Source organism: Pseudophryne corroboree, chromosome 5 (assembly GCF_028390025.1).
Source record: "Pseudophryne corroboree isolate aPseCor3 chromosome 5, aPseCor3.hap2, whole genome shotgun sequence".
Lineage (NCBI taxonomy): Eukaryota > Metazoa > Chordata > Amphibia > Anura > Myobatrachidae > Pseudophryne > Pseudophryne corroboree.
In genome coordinates, this window is record NC_086448.1 from 697,098,737 (window position 1) to 697,121,533 (window position 22,797).

Consider the following 22,797-nt stretch of genomic DNA (forward strand, 5'->3'; position numbering starts at 1 on the left):
CACCCACAAGCAAACACAGATGGCTACTGAAGCCATCGCAACATGCTCAGCAACTGCGTACTCTGTCGCGACTGCAACACAGATGCGAGGAACATCGACTCCCGGAGTGCCTCCATGGCCACACAGAATAGCTGCGGAAGATGCGACGCTGGCACCATGTTATATGCGGAAGAGATTGCAGTCACATGCCAAGCCACGCCCCGAAAACGGTCATGACAGCCTACGTTTTTGCAGACACTCCACATTACCTCCCCCAAATGGCCTCTTTCTGTCAGTCACTCTGCAACTGATTCCTCACTGCGAGCACCATTGCAAAGGTACCTTTGTGCACACTGCAACTGCAATACATGCACAGTCTGCCTATAATCGCTCAGTTGTGACACCATGAAAGTTGCGACTACATCTGAACGAGGCCCAATATGTATACAGGGAATATACTAAGGATGCTTATGTAGTCAAAACACCAGTGTCAGTTTGCAATGAATGTAACACTGGATATTGTGATAAAGGAGAACTACTGTACTGTAGATGATCAGTTTCATTATAAGACGTGGTGAGATAAAATGCCAAGATATGTTGTCCCATATGCTAATTGTGCCTTTGCTTTTAATATAAATAAATGAAATAAACTGTGTGTAGCCTCATGTTGCGGAGCTACTGATTGAAGATGACGAGTACACGTAACATAGTGAAATATTTATGTCCAGATACGAGTTTTAGAAACTGTCACTTTTTCTTTTCCATGTTTTCGGCAGATTTTCAACAGGAAATGGAGCTTAAATTAAGTTGTCCAAAGCGGTTACGGCTTCATATTAAACAGGACCCTTGGAATCTACCCAGTAGTGTCCGCATTCTTGCGCAGAACATTAAAAAGTTTGTAGAAGGTGAGTTATAAATATCTAAACACTGGCAAGTTCATCTGTGACAAATATTATTGGGAAACGCTGTTTATTATCCAGAGCCTATTCTTGTGGGAGGTCTGCTCTCTGTTCATTGGGGGTCATTCCGAGTTGATCGCTCGCTAGCTATTTTTTGCAGCGCTGCGATCAGATAGTCGCCACCTATGGGGGAGTGTATTTTTGCTTTGCAAGTGTGCGAACGCTTGTGCAGCCGAGCGGTACAAAATAGTTTTGTGCAGTTTCTGAGTAGGTCTGAACTTACTCAGCCGTTGCGATCACTTCAACCTGTCCGGTTCCGGAATTGACGCCAGACACCCGCCCTGCAAACACTTGGACATACCTGCGTTTTTCCAACCACTCCCTGAAAACGGTCCGTTGACACCCATAAACGCCCTCTTCCTGTCAATCTCCTTGCGATCGGCTGTGCGAATGGATTCTTCGTTAAATCCTTCGCTCAGCAACGATCCACTTTGTACCCGTACGAAGTGCCTGCGCGTTGTGCATATGCATGCGCAGTTTTGCCGAGTTTTGCCTTGATCGCAGGCTGCAAAAAATAGCTAGCGAGCGATCAACTCAGAATTTCTCTAGTCTATCCTTTGTCTCCCTTCTGTTCCCTTTTCTCCTATAGGCCTACTGCATCTGTTGTTCCCGTTTGTCCCCTTGTCTTCACACTCCATCCCTACATGTATTTTTTGTCTGTCTCGTTAAACACATCTTTATACTCTATCTTTAAATATTGGGTGTGAAATATTTTGTCGACATTCAACATGTCAGCATTCTGAATGTCGACAACATAATGTCAATATGTAGAAAATGTCGACATGCCAAATGTCGACATTTGCCATTTAGACGCTGACATAATATGGTCAATGCCATAATGTTGACATTGTGAATTTCAGCAATAGGCACGTCAACGATGATATATCCCATTGAAACTTACTTTGAGCCTAACTCTAAAATTGGCTGTCAACATTGTGTCGGCATTCATGATGTTGACATTCTGAATGCCAACAGATATTCCACTGTAGATGGATACTTTTCAGGGGGCATGGCCTACTCACGGGAGGTGCTGCCCTGTACACTTAGAAAAAAAAATACAGAAAAAAATAGTACTTTACGTGCCTCCATGGCAGAGCCGGCCCTAGATATAGGCAAACTAGGCAAATGCCTAGGGGCACAAACAGCTTATGCTGATTAAAATGATATGCAGCATGCCTATATTCTGTGTGTGACTGCGGCTGTATCTACATATGAAATGCTAAACTACAGTGTATTCCTGGAAATCACCGCAACGTAGCATTATGTATGCAGATACAACCACAGTCGCACACAAAATATAGGCATACTGCATATTATTGTAATCAGCAGAAGCTGCTTGTGCACCCTAGTCACATAGCAATGCAAATAAGATAAATTTTTGGCAAAGAAGGTGCCCAATGTTAGCAGAGCTGGCCGGGGGCTGTCAGCTGACTCACGCCAGTTATCTCCTGCTGCATGGCGTATTGAGGCAAGATGTATGAGGACACATCTGTATCCAAGCAGAGGCAGACGTCACAGTGTTTCCGGCTGTGTGAGTACTGTGTGTGAGTGGGTTGGTTGTGCAGTAGTGTTCGGAATATGTGTAAAGGGCATTATGTGTGTCATTATGTGTATAAGGGCATTAATAATGTGCGGCATATATGTAAGGGGCATTATGTGTGTCATTATGTGTATAAGGGCATTCATAATGTTCAGCATATATGTAATGGGCATTATGTGTGTCATTATGTGTATAAGGGCATTAATAATGTGCGGCATATTTGTAAGGGGCATTATGTGTGTCATGTGTATAAGGGCATTCATAATGTTCAGCATATGTGGGGATATGGCTGTTAGGTCGACACAGCTTAGGTCGACAGTCATTAGGTCGACCACTGAAGGTCGACATGCATTTGGTCAATAGGTCGACGTGGTCATTAGGTCGACATGTACTAGGTCGACATGTCAAAAGGTCGACATGAGATTTTTTTTTTTTAAATATCTTTTTTTTTTTTACTTTTTCTTACTTGATGATCCACGTGGACTACAATTGGGAACCGTAACCTGTGCCGAGCGCTGCGGTAGCGGAGTAAGGCACCTTTCCCAAAGCATGGTGAGCGAAGCAAGCCATGCGAGGGGACATGGTGCACTAATTGGGGTTCCCCGTCACTTTACGAAGAAAACAACACCAAAAAAAGTCCAGAAACCCATGTCGACCTTTTGACCTGTCGATCTAGTACATGTCGACCTAATGACCATGTCGACCTATTGTCCCTGTCGACCTAATTGCATTTAGACCTTCCATGGTCAACCTAATGACTGTCGACCTAAGTTGAGTTGACCCAACGACCCATACCCCATATGTGTAAGGGGTATTATGTGTGTCATTATGTGTATAAGGGTATTAATAATGTGTAAGGTGCATTGTTTAGAAGGACATTAATAATGTATGCATATGTGTAAGAGGCATTACTGTGTGGTATCATGTGCATAAAGGCATTACTAATGTGTGGCGTTATGTGTATAAGGTGTTCTACTGTGTATATGTTACGTAGAGGAAGGGCAGTACTGTGTGGTCTAATGTGAATATGGTGTGGTGTAATGTGAATAAGGAGCAATTCAGTATGGTGTATTGTGAATAAGGGGCACTACTATGAAGAGTAACGTATATAAGGTAAGGTGGTACTACTGTGTGATGTAACGTGAATAAGGGAAACTATCGCATGATACAATGTGTATAAAGTTGCAGTGCTGTGTGGCATAATATGAATTGGGGGTACTATTGTGTGGCCATGCCCCTTCCCATAAAGAACACCAAATGTGCGCACTGTTTCTATTTAAAATATAGCGGGTAGAATCACCAAAATGAGGACTGCTATGGGTGAGCGGTGATGGTGCTGGGAAAGGGGTGCAGGGTCAGAGGCGGAACTAGCAGCAGTGCTAGGGGGCACCATCCAAAATCTTGCCTAGGGCATCATATTGGTTAGGGCTGGCTCTGCTCCCTGGCCACACTGCAGCATGCTGGGCTGAGGAGAAGAGCTGCAGCTGCTGATGCCAGGCATGGGTCCAGGTAAATAGTATCTGCCACTCCCCACTCCTCTTGGCACCACTGGCCATGCTCTCGACCAAAAATAATGGTTCTCTTTTGCCGCTCAGTCACGTATATGACTAATGGTTCCACCTGAAAAAGAAACAATATAATTTTTGCATAACAAATTTGCATTGTAACAATACCTCAGACACTCACAATGATCAGCCAACAGTTATAGTTTCACCATCTACATGCATGTTCACATCCCACGTTCTTGAACTATAACCACAGTCTTTCCACATTCCATATTATTTTGAGCGGTGTGTTCATATGTGTGTGTGTATATATATATATATATATATATATATAGTGCTAGCATGAGATAATCTTGCAGGGAAATGAATCTGGAGCCACCACTTGTCCCATGTGTACAGTTATAATGGCAGGATTGCTAAGTGACATAATGTCAGCATACATGGATTGGGTAGAAGGACATCATGTTGCTTTGCTTTAACTTTAACAGCGTCCTTAGGATTCATTCTGAGACCTCATTGTGATGAACTACAAAAAATTTGCTAGATTTGAAAGACAGTGTTACATTGTGGTAAGCAGAGTGTATCCACATAACACTGTAGAGTAATTCCAAGAAGGGTGCAATGTCAGCACTTACTGTAATGCATTTCGATGGCAAGGGAATGATTCTCCAAAAGATTTATGAGTATGTTTATTTTACTGAAATCCAGAGGAGATTAAACAGCAGTTAGCTGCTTTCAGGAGTATAATTTAGCTCTGCAAGACTTATTTCCCGCAGCTCAAGATCTTCTGTTTGATTGAAATGCCCTAAACCATCAAAAAGTTTCTTTTGATTAGACTTTAAGTGAAAGACATCTCACTGATCCTGTCGCAGAAATGTAAAATAAGATAAAAGGAATATGCTGCAACTACAACAAATGTAGCAATGTCTACGTTTTGTAGATGACATTGGAAAAAGATCTTCAAAAATAACCAGCATTATATAGCCCTTACTAGCTGTGTCCTGTCTGTAGATCTAGGAATCTGAGTAAACTAGAGTCTGGATAAAAGCGTATACAGCAGTGGTTTCCAAACTTTTTTGAATCACGGCGCTCTAGAATATCAGAATTTTTTTCACGGCACCCCTAGGCCAAAAATTTCTTATTTAGAAATTTAGAAAGAAATATTACATTAAGTAGATAGCGTTTATAATATGTCATCCTTAGGGTCAGTTGTGTGGTGAGGGACAAGATTTGCTTCTGTTTGGCCACATATTTTATGACTGGCAGCCACCAGCACTGGTTTTGCCTATTATATTGACCATGAATAATTTGAATTGGTCCTGGACCACCAACCTAGGGCACCCCTGCAAGTGTCCCTAGGCACCCCTGGGAGCCATGGCACACAGTTTGGGAACCTCTGGTATACAGTATGATTATCAAGATGACAAGCAGAGGTCAGAGCTGGAAAGGGAAGGTAGTTTGGCCAGGCTGGCAAATGTCCAGGTTTCCCTTATCCGGAAATGAGTATTGAGAACAGGTTATTTATAGGACCCAAATGACACACCGGCAACAGCATCAGAACTTGTCCCCCTCCACCCATCTTACCCCAGATACATGGACTTCTGTACACAGCCCTAAGGGGCTGCCAACAGAAATCTGCAAATCCAGCTGTACCGTAAGTGCGACATACTGTATAATATGTTCTGTATGGTGCCTGGTAGCTAAAATTGTAACAATCTCTGTGAAAGTAAGGGTGTGTACACACGGTGAGATATTTTCTTTTGATTTTGACTATATAGTCAAAATTGCAAGAAAAGTTAGTGCAGATCGCAAGGTGAAAGTCACCTTGCGATCCCGATTCGATCCCGATGGGCGGTCCCGCCAGGTTGGCATCGCAAGAAAAGATAGACTGTGCAGGCAAGTCAATCCTTGCTAGATCGGTGTACTATCTAGTTCATCTCACATGTCAATGACATCTCACATAAGCCAAAATCTCACATAAGCCAAAATCGTAAGCACGCATAGTCCATATCTCAAGAAAAGTTAGTCGAAATCTGTGCTATCTGGGCTCCGGGGAGTTCAAGGGAAATCGCAAGTGAAAATCGGGCATAGCAAGGATCTCACAGTGCTATACTACAATTTTTATTATCAGAACAATATACAGCAATACCAGAATTCTGCTCCCACAAAGATCCTGTACATGTGGTAATAATTAATGACAACAAAATAATGGAGCCGATTCAGATGGTAAGCGCATGTGCAAGATCCTAAACTGTGTACTCTTCAGAACACAGTTTAAGACCTGGAGGGAGGCAGGAACAGGGCATCGACGCCGCATTTTGTGGGCGTCGATGCTCCATTTTAGGGGCATGGTCCGGACAACCGACTGTCGGAAGGGCCTTAACTTGGCGGGTAGCCATTACCCTTCGCAGGCTACACAGGCAGAGGGATACTCGAAACATGTGAAAGCATCGCCACCGTGCGATGCTTCGCATGTGTGTATGTATGTGTGTGGGGGGAGGGGGCTAGATCCGGCATGCGGGCTGGACTTTCCCTGTGCCTGGGCATCCTCCCGCATGTCAAAAAAATTGATGGTAGATGTGTGTTTTCTTGCACATCTACGATCAGGTCTGAATAGACCCCAATCTCTTTACTAAAGATCAGGGGTGGGGAACCTTTTTTCTACCGAGGGCCATTTGGATATTTATAAAATCCTTCGGGGGCCATACAAAAATTCTCAACTTAAAAAATTACCCTGCCCCCCAGGAGGTCTGCCCCTTAGAGGCGCCAAAAAAATGGGTGTGGCCAATTAAAATGGGACGTGATATACATATGCCCCCAATAGTGCAGTGCCAGATCCACAATTGCCCCTCACAGTGCCAGGTATACAGATGCCCCCACAGTGCCAGGTATACAAATGCCCCTCACAGTGCCAGGTATATAGTGATAAAGTCAAATATTTACCTTTGAACATAAGCTATGTATTAACAACGGAAGCCGTTATGGCTTCTAAACCACGTGCATGTGCTACGCACTTTGGGGGTAATTCCAAGTTGATCGCAGCAGGATTTTTGTTAGCAATTGGGCAAAACCATGTGCACTGCAGGGGAGGCAGATATAACATGTGCAGAGAGAGTTAGATTTGGGTGGGGTGTGTTCAATCTGCAATCTAATTTGCAGTGTAAAAATAAAGCAGCCAGTATTTACCCTGCACAGAAATAAAATAACCCACCCAAATCTAACTCTTTCTGCACATGTTATATCTGCCTCCCCTGCAGTGCACATGGTTTTGCCCAATTGCTATCAAAAATCCTGCTGCGATCAACTTGGAATTACCCCCTTTGTACGCTATTTGCGTACAAAGACTTCGCACGTGGTACGCACGTAACGTACACACGCTGCGCTGGGTGTACGGAATACACACACAGCGGGCGCACACACAGTTGATAAACTTTAAACCTTTTAAATGAACGCAGTAAGGGTATGCTTATACTGTAAACCTTGGCAATGTAAAACCACAATGATGTAATGCTTAAACCTTTAACTATGTGAATATGGTATGAGCGGTTAATACGCTAGGAGGGAGACCCTATATAAGAACTGGTGAAACACACAAGACCTGGTAAGGTTCCAACACCTTCTTAGAAGATTCTTTAGTATATATATATAAAAGGGGAAAACAATTACAGCTTATACACTACAAACCTAACATCAATATCTAAACAGAATAACAAGAAATAAGATATAAACATTAGCAATGCGATCGCAAATACAAGCACACAGAGAGAGAATGAATGGCATACACAAAGGGAATAAATGGCTACAGAGAACATACCATACGTGAGAATACTTCGCCGGCGAACCTGAATTCAGTCCTCAGCTATCAAGGAGAAAGCCTTCAGAGTCTTGTGTGTCAAAGCCTATTGCAAGCTATATTTATTCACTAGCTCAAGACATACTACAATAGACACTGTGTGCTCTTTTTCCATTGGTTAGGGGGTGGGACATGTCCTGCACCAGGGGCCGTTGGTTAGTTCAAGAAGTGGGTGATGACTAGGACTTGTTAGTATTCCAAATTCCTGTCTGTCTGGATTGTTGTGGGTAGCTATTATTTCGGATCTTCCAAACAAACTCTGTCTCTGGGCTTTGTTTACCCCACTGTCCCCTCCTACAGTTGGGACAATGACAACTCAGCACTCATTATTCTGGAGAGAAACCTGGCCCTATTCATAAACAAAGGTGTAAGCCCTTTTCATAGAATCTCAAAGCTTAGTGTAAATAAGGCCATTGAATTCAGTCTGTGGGAAAGAAATGACTGAATTCCATTCACTTACCCTGCACTTATTTGTAATTTATTTTAAATACAATTTATCTATTTTCTACTTCTGCGCATAACTATGCGCAGGAATATGCGAATCTTTCCTAACTATCATAGGAATATTACCCTTAAAATACCCTACAGCTGGATACTAAACACTACCTTCCAACCTTTATCTGACCCTTCCTATCATGTAAAGAGGAATCTCTCTGTCCACGAACCGTTTAAATTAAACATACTTTCCAACATTGTTAAAGGGAATATTAACTATAAAACACACTATATAGGTTAAATATGTTACGATCGAGTAGCCCGTTACACGCTCACAAACTCTACCGTAAATGCGCATAACAAGCGCGTGATCGCCGGAGCGATCTTACGCAATTTGCGGATATGCACACGCACCGCAGACTGGGTGCACGTGCAGCGGGCATGTGCATGGGGTTAGTACAAGGCATGTGAATCAAGATATATTTCGACTTTGACAATAGATGCCCCCACAGTGCCAGGTATACAGATTCCCCGACAGTGCCAGGTATACAAATGCCCCCACAGTGCCAGGTATACAAATGCCCCCCACAGTGCCAGGTATACAAATACCCCTCACAGTGCCAGGTATACAGATGCCCCCACAGTGCCAGGTATACAGATGCCCCCCACAGTGCTAGGTATACAGATGCCCCTCACAGTGCCAGGTATACAGATGCCCCCCACAGTGCCAGGTATACAGATGCCCCCCACAGTGCCAGGTATACAATTGCCCCTCACAGTGCCAGATATACAGATGCCCCCCACAGTGCCAGGTACACAGATGCCCCCACAGTGCCAGGTATACAAATGCCCCCCACAGTGCCAGGTATACAATTGCCCCTCACAGTGCCAGGTATACAGATGCCCCCCACAGTGCCAGGTATACAATTGCCCCTCACAGTGCCAGTTATACAGATGCCCCCCACAGTGCCAGGTATACAATTGCCCCTCACAGTGCCAGGTATACAGATGTCCCCCACAGTGCCAGGTATACAATTGCCCATCACAGTGCCAGGTAAACAGATGTCCCCCCCGCGTGCTGCTTACCGCTGCTTCTTTCGGCGGGACACGGAGGAGAGCGCAGCTATGTTGGGCGGCGGTGTGTAGGACTTGAAACCAGCCGCCGGTTCGAGAGCCAATCAGAGCTCGCGGACCGGCAGCCGCGGCTCCTGATTGACTGCCGGTCCGCGAGCTCTGATTGGCTCACGAACCGACGGCTGGTTTCTAGTCCTACACGCCGCCGCCGCCATCCGACAATAGCCGTGTTCTCCTCCTGAGTCCCTGTCCTGACAGCTGAGACACGCTGCCGCCGGACTGAGCGGCGGCGTGTCTCACAGAGAAGCGGGTGGGCCGGAGCAAATGGCTTCGCGGGCCTTATACGGCCCGCGGGCCGGAGGTTCCCCACCCCTGCTATAGATAGTGTATATAGGCTTTCTCACAATTTTAATTTCACTTTTCTATATTTTTTTCACATTATTCTTTTCTGTTAATATTTGGCTATTTACTGTGATCACCTACTATTTAATTATTGTTATTTTTGCAAATAAAGCTATATGTTAATTGTATTTAGATTATTCATCGCACAGATGACACTCAGGGGGTAATTTAGAGTTCATTGCAGCAGCAAATCTGTTAGCAGTTGGGCAAAACCATGTGCACTGCGGGGGGGGGGCAGATATAACATGTGCAGAGAGTTATGGTGCCCATACACTTGTGAGATAATCGGTGCTAACCTTCTATTTCGACCGAATCTGTGAGAGAAATAGAAGGATTGTATGCACATTTTAGGTACCTTGAGACGCGATGCGCGGGCACTTAATATTTATCGAATCGCAGTGCGATCGCATGTGTTTTTAAAAACACATGCTATATATAGCACTGCGATGTGCGATGGGCACCCGCCGGGAGCGGATGAAGGCTGCTCCCACTCGGCGGTGACATGTCCATCACGTGATTACCATGTGATCTATCGCATGATCGCATGGTAATCACTTTGGCAGTTCAGGTGCGATTTCATTTCATATCGCGTCGCGGGGCATCGCACAAGTGTATGGGCACCATTAGATTTGGGTGGGGTGCGTTCAAACTGAAATCTAATTTGCAGTGTAAAAATAAAGCAGCCAGTATTTACCCTGCACAGAAACAAAATAACCCACCCAAATCTAACTCTCTCTGCAAATGTTATATCTGCCTCACCTGCAGTGCACATTGGAGGTCATTCTGACCCGTTCGCACGCAGCAGTTCTTCGAGAGGTCAGAAATGTGCATGCGCAGCAGATGCATTGCGCACGCGTGTCGTTGCCCGGTGACGATTGTCGCCCCGCCGCGCTGCCACCAGCGAGAAAGGTGATCGCAGCGGCGATCGCAAAAAGGACAGGCGGGAGGCGTTCCAGGGCGGATACTCACCGTTTTCCAGGCATGGTGAGTCCAACACAAGCGATCGCAGCCCTGCTATGCTAAAATACACTCCCCCATAGGCGGCGTCAGGTTGATCACACGAGCAGCAAAAAGTTGCTACGTGCGGTCAACTCGGAATGACCCCATGGTTTTGCCCAACTGCTAACAAATTTGCTGCGGCGATCATATCTGAATTACCCTCTCAGTTGGAATTGAATACAAAGCATTTTAAGGTTACTATTACCAATTGTGCACTTTATTTCCATTCTAGTTTCCCATGCTTTAATACAATACCCTAGACCAGATAGATTCGTGTACATACCAAAAAAATTATGATAGATGATAGAAATTGTTATCATAAACAATGTATAAAAATAGGAGATTCACTAATTACTAATTTTCATGATTTATCAAATAAGAGAGGGATCATTCAAAAGTTACATATTTTATTATTTAGAATATGATGTCACTTTATACGGTAACTGGGATGTCCAATCCTACACTCTTAGTACATACTTATAATGCATACAACTCACAACAGGTAGAAGGGTTTTAATCTCTTTATTCTCATAAAGTACTGTACTGTACTCGCATTGATGTGCCATCCTGGATGAGCTGCACTACCTGAGCCACTTATGTGGGTTGTAGGGAGGTCATACAGGCACGTGGAGGCCACACACACTACTGAGCCTCATTTGGACTTGTTTTAAGGACATTACATCAAAGTTGGATCAGCCTGTAGTGTTTTTTTCCACTTAAATTTTGAGGGTGACTCCAAATCCAGACCTCCATGGGTTAATAAATTTGATTTCCATTGATCATTTTTGTGTGATTTTGTTGTCAGCACATTCAACTACGTAAAGAACAAAGTATTTAATAAGAATATTTCATTCATTCAAATCTAGGATGTGTTATTTTAGTGTTCCCTTTTTTGAGCAGTGTATAATAATGATTATAGGGATCTGGTATGATATACCGGCTGACGGGATGCCAGCTGTCAGTATATCGACAGCGGCATCCCGTCTGTCGGATCCCAGCAGCGAGGCAGCAAGTCCCCTTGTGGGCCCGCTACGCTCACCGCGCTTCAGGCACGGAGGTTCTATTCCCACAGTCGGGTGTTGGGTTTCTGTCTGCCAGTAAAATACCAGCTGTTGGGATTCCGGGGTTGGTCTCCTGAACAGCAGCATTTTAACTGCATCCCGATTATAGAATGAAAAATGTTTCTGAACCAATAAAACATATGTAGCAACATTGAATCAACAACCAAAAAATAATCTAGACCAGTGGGTCCCAAACTTTTTTGAATCACGGTGCCCTAGAGTATCAGAATTGTTTTCATGGCACCCCTAGAATCAGAGCCGGCCATAAGCATAGGCAAACTAGGCAATTGCCTAGGGCATATGATATGCCTAGGGGCATCAGCAGCTTCAGCTGATTAAAATGATATGCGGCATGCCTATATTCTATGTGTAGCATTTCATATGCAGATACAGACACAGTCTCACATAGTATATAGGCATGCTGCATATCATTTTAATCAACAGAAGCTGCTTGTGCATCCTAGCCACATAGCAATGCAAATAAGATGCATTTTCATAAAAAAAAGGTGCCCGATGTTAGCATTGAGGCAAGATTTATGAGGACACATCAGTATCCAAGCAGAGGCAGAGGTCACAGTGTTAGTGGCAGTGTGAGTGCTGTGTGCATGTGAGTGGGTTGGTTGTGCAGGTAGTGTTCAGATTATGTGTAAGGAGCATTATGTGTGTCATGTAAAAATGCATTAATAATGTGCAACATATGAGTAAGGGGCACTATGTGTGTCATTATGTGTATAAGGGCAATAATAATGTGTGGCATATGTGTAACAGGGTACTTCTGTATGTGTGTCATTATGTGTAAAGGGGCACTTATAATGTGCAGCAAATGTGTAGGTGGCACTATGTGTGTCATTATGGGTATAAGGGCATTAATAATGTGCGGCATATGTGTAAGGTACATTATGTGAAAAAGGGCATTAATAAAGGTTGTCATAATGTGTAATGCGCATTATGTTTATAAGGTGTCTCATATGTGTAAAGGGCATTACTGTGTGGAATTATGTGTATAAATGCATTACTAATGTGTGGCATTATGTGTATAAGGTGCTCTACTATGTGGCTTTGCGTATAGAAAGGGCACTACTGTGTCGTCTGATGTGAATAAAGAGCAATAGGGTGTGGTGTAATGTGAATAAGGAGCAATTCAGTGTGATGTAATGTGAATAAGGGGCTCTACTGTGAGGAGTAATGTTTATAAGGTAAAGTGATACTACTGTGGGATTTAATATGAATTATGGACACTATCGCATGATCAAATGTGAATAAAGATGCAGTACTGTGTGGCGTAATTAGAATTGGGGTTACTATTGTGTGGCCATGCCCCTTGCCAGCAAAAACACACCCCTTTTTGGGCTGTGCGCCAAATGTGCGAGCTGTTCCTATTTAAAGTATAGGGGGTACAAACACCAAAATAAGGACTGCTATGGGTGAGGGGTGATGGTGCTGGGAAAGAGGTGCAAGGTCAGAGGTGGAACCAGCGGTGGTGCTAGGGGGCACCAGCCAAAATCTTGCCTAGGGCATCATATTGGTTAGGGCCGGCTCTGCCTAGAATATAGAAATAGACAATAAATGAGGCAGGCCACGTCCCCACACAACTGATGCCCCCACAAGGTCACTCTGCTCCCCCTCCTCATGGTGCACTATTTCTGCAAGCACTATTGTCAGAGAGTGGTACCCCTGCAATCTGATGCCATGCTTGCCTAGGTCTGGCAAACACTGAACAATTATATTTTATTGGCAGTGACACAAACAAGTAACTTACCGTGGGTCACTTATAATAATTAATTTGGCCTTGGTAATATGTTTGCAGTGTACTATATGCAGCAAGTAAGGTTTATTTTCATTGTATGTCTCTGTAATAATGTTTGTAAAGTGTTTGGGACATTAATTATTAGTCCAGACAGAGACCGCATTTGCATTTATCAATCGCTTTCTAGAGTGTGGTTAACTTGTAATGGAAAATATTAGAACATGCCTTAGTCATTGGTCAACTCTTCTAAACTCCCCTCTTAAAAGGGGTTCACTACGATATGCCGGCTGTCGGGCTCCCGGCGACCAGCATACCGGCGCCGGGAGCCCGACCGCCGGCTTACCGACAGTGTGGCGAGCGCAAATGAGCCCCTTGCGGGCTCGCTGCGCTCGCCACGCTACGGGCACGGTGGCACGCTACGCGCGCCACACTATTTTATTCTCCCTCCAGGGGGCTCGTGGACCCCCACGAGGGAGAATAAGTGTCGGTATGCCGGCTGTCGGGATCCCGGCGCCGGTATACTGTGCACCGGGATCCCGTCAGTCGGCATACAGAAGACCACCCCTTAAAAGAGTTCTACAAAGCTTACTGTGTTTTTACAATGGTACAGTATATGTTGTTTTCGTAACTGTATAATTAAAGGTCATTTTGTCCTGAATAGATCTGTAAAATAATAAGTTTTAAGTTGGCACTAGAAAGGAATATTAAAGCAAGTAGCTATGTAGTCAGGGCCGGCGCAAGATTCCTCGGCGCCCTAGGCAACATTTTACCCACAGCCCCTGCTCCTTCCAATTCATAATATGCCACGTATCAGTGTACCCGATTTATAATATTCCATACAGCAGTGACCCGAATTCACAATATATCATATAGAAATGCCCCAACTAATACACACACACACACACACACACACACACACACACACACACACACACACACACTAACCCTGTCAGCACTCATTAATCCCCCCATACTGTACACACACACACACACACACACACACACACACACACACACACACTAACCCTGTCAGCACTCATTAATCCCCCCATACTGTATACACATACACACACACGCACGCGCACACACACACACACACACACACACACACACACACCCTGTCAGCACTCCTTAATCCCCACATACTGTACATATATATATATATATATATATATATATATATATATACACACACACACACACACACACACACACACACCCTGTTAGCACTTGTTAACCCCCGCCGTATAAACACACACACACACGGTCAGCACTTATTAACACAAACAAGCACCCCCCAACAGATATGCCTTACCAGGCTCCATTCTGCAGCAGCAGGTCAGCAGCTCCTTGTGTTGTCTAGGAGGCAGAGCGTCTTTTGTGAGTGTCACCAGTGACACATTGGCATCTGGAGGAAAGGAGAGGACTGGAGGAGAGGGAAGGGGTGGCCACCACTGCTGTTGACTCTGCTGCACTGACAGGTGAGAGTACAGTGCCTTGAGCTGGGAGAGTTCAGGAGGCTTGAAACCTTGGTAGCTTTGGCTTGGTCATTAGTAGTCCCGGCCGAAAGCATACCTCCCAACATGAGTCATTTCAGGAGGGACAAAATGCTCTGTTCCTGGACTTCCCTCTTAATTTAGTAGTGCCATCACCTGTGTTGAACTAGTTAATTGATAAGAAAGGTGTTTCAGCACAGTTGATGGCAAAGAAATTAAAAGGGGAGTCCAGGAACAGAGCATTTTGTTCCTCATGGAATAGATCATGTTGGGAGGTATGACTAAAAGAAATAGCCTTCAGGTTTTTTTTGTAGACTCGGTGGCGCCCCCCAGTGGTTGGTACCCCTAGACAACTGCCTAATGATAGAGCCGGCCCTGTATGTAATCTTTGTATTGTTGAATGCTATCAATGTATGGTAAGAGGTTCTGCTTTATAATTGATGTCCTCGTCAGGGTTCATTTATACAAAAGTATATTCCTTCATTACTCAGCTATGCTCTGGGCGGAGGGAAGTATCAGTGTTCTCCCACGTACCTTGACTGTTGCTGAGCACAGGTGTCGGCACACTTTTAGACTTTTATGGTACCTAATCCTACAAATGGGCACAATGGCCCTCATTCCGAGTTGATAGCCCGCTGCCGTTTTTCGCAGCGCAGCGATCAGGTTACTACTGCACCGCAATGCGCACGCGCGTCGTACGGGTACAAACAGCATCGTTGCTGTGCAATGCTTCTAGCGACGAATTCATTCGCACAACCGATCGCTAGGAGATTGACAGAAAGAGGGCTTTTATGGGTGTCAACTGACCGTTTTCTGGGAGTGGTAGGGAAAACGCAGGCATGTCCAGGCGTTTGCAGGGCGGGTGTCTGACGTCAATTCCAGGACCGGACAGGCTGAAGTGATCACCAGGGCTGAGTAAGTTCAGACCTACTCAGATACTGCAAAAACTTTTTTGTCCCGCTCGGCTGCACAAGCGTTCGCACACTTGCAAAGTGAAAATACACTCCCCTAGAGGCGGCGACTATCTGATTGCTGCTCTGCAAAAAATAGCTAGCGAGCGATCAACTCGGAATGAGGGCCAATAAACGGATAGTAAAGGGATTCTTTGGGACATTAATATAGAAATCAATTATTTAGCTCCTGAATAAAACAGTTTTACTATTTTGTTAATATTTTATTATATTGAATGGAAAGTGCTGAGGTGGTATACATGCACTTTTGATAAGCCAGTGGAGAAACATAGGATGGATGGCTGCACATAGGGGATCTGCTCTTCCTATGAAGAAATGCAGAGACTCTACACATCGGCTTCTCAAAATAACATGACAAATTGTACACAATAACAGTAGACGTACAGTACTTTTAAAAAATATATATTTAGATAACAATTTATTGTTTTGGCATATTAAGTCTATTCAACATAACAATAACATTACTGAGAAATTAGATAATTCAGTTTAAAAAAAACAAAAAACCAATTGGAACATATGTAATGAGGGCTCTAACACTGTTCATGGAGATTAGCATAGGGATGTCAGTGGTGCTGTAGTACTGCTCCACAATATACTGTAGACGGAGGTGATCACTTTTACACACATTTATTCTTATACTCTTATTCGCCTTGTCCTACATTTGTGATTTTACTGTACAGGGGTCTCTTATGTACGGGTTCACTACGGCTGGCCGGCGGTCGGGCTCCCGGCGACCAGCATACCGGCGCCGGGAGCCTGACCGCCGGCTTACCGACAGTGTGGCGAGGGCAAATGAGCCCCTTGCGGGCTCGCTGCGCTCGCCACGCTACGCGCGCCACACTATTTTATTCTCCCTCTATGGGGGTCGTGGACCCCCACGAGGGAAAATAAGTGTCGGTATGCCGGCTGTCGGGCTCCCGGCGCCGGTATACTGAGCGCCGGGAGCCCGACCGCCGGTAACCAGAAGACCACCCCTTCTGTACACCTGAGAGAGTAAAACAGAAGGCGGTCGCCCAGATACTATTTGCGGCATTGTATGTTAAGTGTGTGCGGGGGAAGGGGGGGCAAACCCAACGTTCCCAATGCAGCACTAAACCTCATCCACAATCTGCCCCACCCCAATATTCTCCCAGTTTACTGTAAATTAGAAAAAAAAAAACACTTCACTGTCCCGAAATTATGCCTTCAGAGTTTTCAGCTCTACCCCAACCACATCACACAACGTAATGAATTGACCATTGCCATCTTATCTATATTCATTTTATGAAATGTGAATTTAGAATTACAGTGCAGGATGGCAAAAGAAATATAGAATTTGGAAATTGTCTAAATGAAGCCTCACACTTCTGCAAAACCACACCTAATGTGACAATACTACATTTGTGTATTATATTACTAGTAGTTAGCAAAGTTCAAGTGCAAAATATTTTCAATTTTAGCTGTGTTGGTCCACGAGAATCCAGCAGTTCCAGTTTCAGTCTTCCAAACATAGGGCGTAAGTCAGACCTGATCGCTGTGCTGCAGATTTCACTGACCAGCGATCAGATAGTCGCCACCCAGGGGGAGTGAAAATTTGCCCCGTGCACGTGTGCGATTGCATGTGTACACTGTGCGAAAATTCCTCTTAGTCAGCGGACAGCTGCAAATCCATTCGCATCACACTCCCCATCGAATGTTTTTCCCATTCTGTCCAGTCTGTGCGTAGCTCAATACTTACTCCTCCAGTGCGATGAGAACAGGCTGATTGGGGCCGGAGCTGACATCACACACCCTCCCTGAAAACGCTTGGGAACGCCTGTACTCCCAGAAAACGGGCAGTTACCACCCTCAAACGTCCTCTTCACCTTGCGAACACCCGTGTGATCAATATTTTTACACCATCCTGCCGATGTTTGGTGATGCACGTGCGCATTGCGGTGCATGCGCAGTAGTTCGATAATTGTCCGCTGTGCGAAAACGTACAGCAGCGATCAGGTCTGAATCAGGCCCATAGTATCTCAATGTTAGATATATTGGATATCGTCAACTCATGTATATTGTATCTAAACAGTTATCATCTATTTGTTTCAGAGGTGGAAGTGCGGATACTTTTGGCTCTACTTGAATATACAGGTAAAGATCTGTTGCTTTGATGATTGCATTGTAACATAATTTCATATACATGAACAACAGAATATAAGTTATCAGCTAAATTCCCTGGTAGACCATATTAGTCAAGTAGTCACTACACAATGTATACTATGTTATGAATTCAGAGCCTGATGATTGGAAATTTCAGAGCCACTCACAAGCGGCTTTGCAATTCCACCCACCAAAATGCAGGAAATAGACACCTCCAGCATTGCATCTGCCATCCAAGTGCAGCGTCTCAGATCAAAATCATGACCATCAGTCAGGGCCGGACTGGGACTAAAAATAGTCCGTGGCATTTTTGAAGCACACAGGCCCACCTCTGTGACTCCTCCCCTTACTATTCCTGACTCCTCCCACTTATTAGTCTATGCTCTTACAAATATAATTAATATTCTAACAACATACAAGCGTACATCATTCTCTATTAAAATACACACAACCAGTGGTTGAAGTGGAAATTTTTAAGTGGGGGTATGGAAATGTGAACTTTGTAATTAAAAGGGAAAAAGGAAAAGGGGCGTTGCCACTCAAAAGGGGGCGTGGCCTTCAGTGTAGTTTACCACACCATACACCCCTTATACGCATTATGCACCACAATAGTAGGACCCCTTATACTATCTGGTACTGGTGCCTTTTTCACATTATAACACACAGTATGAGCCAAAATTCACATTATAGCACCCGGTATGAGCCGAAATTTACATTATAGCACACGGTATGTGCCGAAATTTACATTATATGCCCCCAATAGTGCAGTGCCAGATCCACAATTGCCCCCACAGTGCCAGGTATACAAATGCCCCCACAGTGCCAGGTATACAAATACCCCCACAGTGCCAGGTATACAAATACCCCCACAGTGCCAGGTATACAAATACCCCCACAGTGCCAGGTATACAAATGCCCCCACAGTGCCAGGTAAACAATTGCCCCCACAGTGCCAGGTATACAAATGCCCCACAGTGCCAGGTATACAATTGCCCCCACAGCAGCCAGTGCTGCAGCTGCTTACCGCTGCTGCTGCTGCTTCTCCTCCGGGCTCCGGCTGTGAGGGACGGGTGAGTCAGGAGAGGAGAGCGCCTGCCAGCGCGGCTGTGTCTGGCGCGGCGGCGTATAGCGGACTTCGTTCAAACCAGCCGCCGGTTTGTGAGCCAATCAGAGCTTGCGGACCGGCGGCTTCTGATTGGCTGCCGGTCCGCGAGCTCTGATTGGCTCACAAACCGGCGGCTGGTTTGAAGTCCGATATACGCCACCGCGCCAGACACAGCCGTGCTGGCGGGCTATCTCCTCTCCTGACAGCTGAGACACGCTGCCGCCGGACTGAGCGGCAGCGTGTATCAGTGAGCGCTGGACCGGCCCACGTGGCCAACGGCCCTTCTGGCATTTGCCAGGAGTGCCAGATGGCCAGTCCGGCCCTGCCATCAGTTGTGATCGATGTAGGTTTGGCCAGGCTGTGTAATCTGAGGCTTACAAAGCCTGGCTGGATCTTGGCAGCTGACGAGGCCAGGAAATATACAGCCACACAGACCCTGGCCTTATCCCTCTCAGAAAAAAGGGGCGTGTCCCGGGAATGCTGGCAGGGAACGCCTCCTCTCTGCCTTCCAAGCGCTGCAGCTTATCAATCAAGCTGCGGCTGGGAGATACTGCGAGCAGACTTGCAGATGGAGGGCTGCACATACGCAGGACACATCCTGCGCATGCGCAGTCCTCCCACCAGCGGAGATGTGCACTAACCATCGGGCTAGCATACATCTCTGAACCAGGTCCTAAATATGCTTGAATGAGCCAATGTAGTAAGGGATATAGTTGAATACTGAAAGCTGGGGAAATATGTGATGAAGGAATGTGAACAATCAAAAGCTGCTTTGAAGAAAAGATCTCCTGACAATAGGGATGACCTCATAGGGTTTTCTTAATATACATTATAGCAGTTTTCCTGGTGTTTTATGATATGAACTGTGGCCATTTCTGAATCATAGTTGGAAATACCGTTTTCAGTTTAGTAAATAGTTAATCAGCGTGTTTACCTTTATGCAGTTTGATCACAATGTCTATAGGGCCTAATTCTGAGTTGACCGCAGCATACCGACGCCAGGATCCCAGCAGGGAGGGGCGACAGGGAGGGGCGAGTGCAGCAAGCCCCTTGCGGGCTCGCTGCGCTCGTCACGCTGCTGGCTGGGTGGCGACCTGTGGTCGCCACGGGTTCTATTCCCACTCTATGGGTGTCGTGGACACCCACGAGTGGAAATAGTCCCTGTTGGTCGGCATGCCGACCATCGGGATAGTGAGGAGTCGGGATGCTGGAGGAGGTCATGTGACTGTCGGTCTCCCGTCCGCCGGTCATATGAATACCACCCAATATAACATGTGCAGAGAGACTTAGATTTGAGTGGGGTGTATTCAAACTGAAATCTAAATTGCAGTGTAAAAATAAATCAGCCAGTATTTACCCTGCACAGAAACAAAATAACCCACCCAAATCTAACTATCTCTGCACATGTTATATCTGCCCCCCCTCCAGTGCACATGGTTTTGCCCAATTGTTAACAAACTTGCTGCTGCGATCAACTCAGAATTACCCCCCATAGTACCAAGAATAATTAGGAACAGATTTCCTAAAACTTTTAACAATGAAAAGTGGAGGTGTTGCCCATAGTAACCAGTCAGATTATTGCTATCATTTTTTTTTAGAGTGAACGAGAATATTGATAGCTAGAATCTGATTGGTTGCTATGGGCAAGTAGTTTTTCAGAAGTTTTAGTAAACCTACACATTATTCTTAAATGTGACCTTGCACTCACTCTTCTGCTAATGTTGCTAAATATGTTATTGCTTGTTTTTCGCCTAGTTTCTTTCTCCATGTCTTTATATAATTAATAGATTTCATTTCATTACTCTCTACATTACACTGTTGTTTCCAGAGAGCTGTGTGGAGTCACATCAAGGGCAACAGAAATGAATAAACGTATTTAATAAAATACATAGCTTAGTACAGAAGGAAGTTATGATGGGAAAAAGCCAATGCATTTAGTATGTATATTGTTATGAAGCACATGGGCACAGACCAGCCAGTAAGTCACCTGTAGGTGGAAACTGTGACATTTTAGAAGGCAATTCACCAGATGCATCTTGAGTCCTGGAGGGATCTGTGCAGAGAGCCTGAGAAAGAGCAGAAATGATATATCAGTAACTGGGGCTGTAGCTTATACCCCTGCTATTATTGTACTACAACAGAATGTGTCATCCTTCCAGCAATGGATTCCATCTCTGTAGACTATAGTAGATCATATTGCAAAAATAAAACATAAACACATTATTATTTTATTTATTTATTTAATTAATTAATTAATTAATACAGTGGCAACCTTTAGGGGCCATCTCTGTGGGTGCTTGAGCACCTACAGAGTTTGTGCTACCAGCTACCGCTGACAGTCTGTCCATGCGTGACATTTTAAAAAGTGGCCTCTATGGTGGCAAGAAATTCCACTGCCCACATATTCCACAGTAAACATATTCCACAGCCCACATATTTCACAGCCCTCATATTTTACAGCCTGCATATTTCACAGCCTACATATTCCAAAGCACACATGTTCCACAGCCCGCATATTCCACAGCCCGCATATTACACAGCCTACATATTCCAAAGCCTACATATTTCACAGCACGCATATTTGACAGCACGCATGTTTCACAGCACGCATGTCCCACAGACCACATATTCCACAGACCACATATTCCAAACCCCCGCATATTTCACAGCATACATATTCCAAAGCCTACATATTTCACAGCATGCATATTCCACAGCACACATGTTCCACAGCACGCATGTTCCAAATACCGCATATTCCACAGCCCACATATTCCACAGCCCGCATATTTCACGACCAGCATATTCCACAGCTTACATATTCCACAGCACGCATATTGCATAGCCTGCATATTCCACAGCCCACATATTTCACAGCTCAAATATTTCACAGCCTGCATACTGTATTCCATAGCCCAAATATTCCACAGCCCACATACACTATACCACAGCCCACATATTCCACAGCCCAAATATTCCACACCCCACATATTCCACAGACCAAATATTCCACAGCCCACATTTTCCACAGCCCACATACAACACAGCTCACATATTACACACCTGAAATATTCCCCAGTCAACAAGCATATTAATGAAATCTGTAGAGTAACACACAATGAAAGAAGGATATAACCAATCTCTCCAACTACCAACCCATCTCTCTTCTCCCCTTTGCCTCCAAACTACTTGACTGTATTGTCTACAACCGCCTCACTGTCTTTCTTCCCACTCACTGCTTGACCCTTTCCGGTCTGGTTTCCGTCCTCAGCACTCCACTGAAACTGCCCTCACGAAAGTCTGCAATGACCTCCTTGCTGCTAAATCCAAGGTCACTATTCTCTGCTTATTCTCCTTGACCTCTCTGCTGATTTTGACACTGTAGACCACCCTCTCCTCCTGCAAATCCTTTACTCACTTGGTTTGCATGATACTGCTCTCTCCTGGCTATCCTCCTACCTTTCTGACGTTCCTTCTCTGTCTCCTCTCATGACTCCACCCCCCCACTTCCTCTACCAGTAGGTGTTCCCTAGGTGAGCTCATTAGCACT

At 44.9% G+C, this 22,797-nt stretch overlaps 1 protein-coding gene across 3 annotated transcripts in view; it reads left to right on the plus strand.

The window, feature by feature from the left end:
• PREX2 (phosphatidylinositol-3,4,5-trisphosphate dependent Rac exchange factor 2) overlaps nt 1-22,797 on the plus strand; it is an 867,640-nt gene that overhangs the window by 448,858 nt on the left and 395,985 nt on the right. For all 3 annotated transcript variants that reach the window (XM_063923872.1, XM_063923873.1, XM_063923874.1), the window contains 2 exons: nt 756-884; nt 18,092-18,133. In XM_063923872.1, coding sequence (XP_063779942.1) covers nt 756-884; nt 18,092-18,133 — 171 coding nt within the window. The remainder of the gene's footprint in view (nt 1-755; nt 885-18,091; nt 18,134-22,797) is intronic.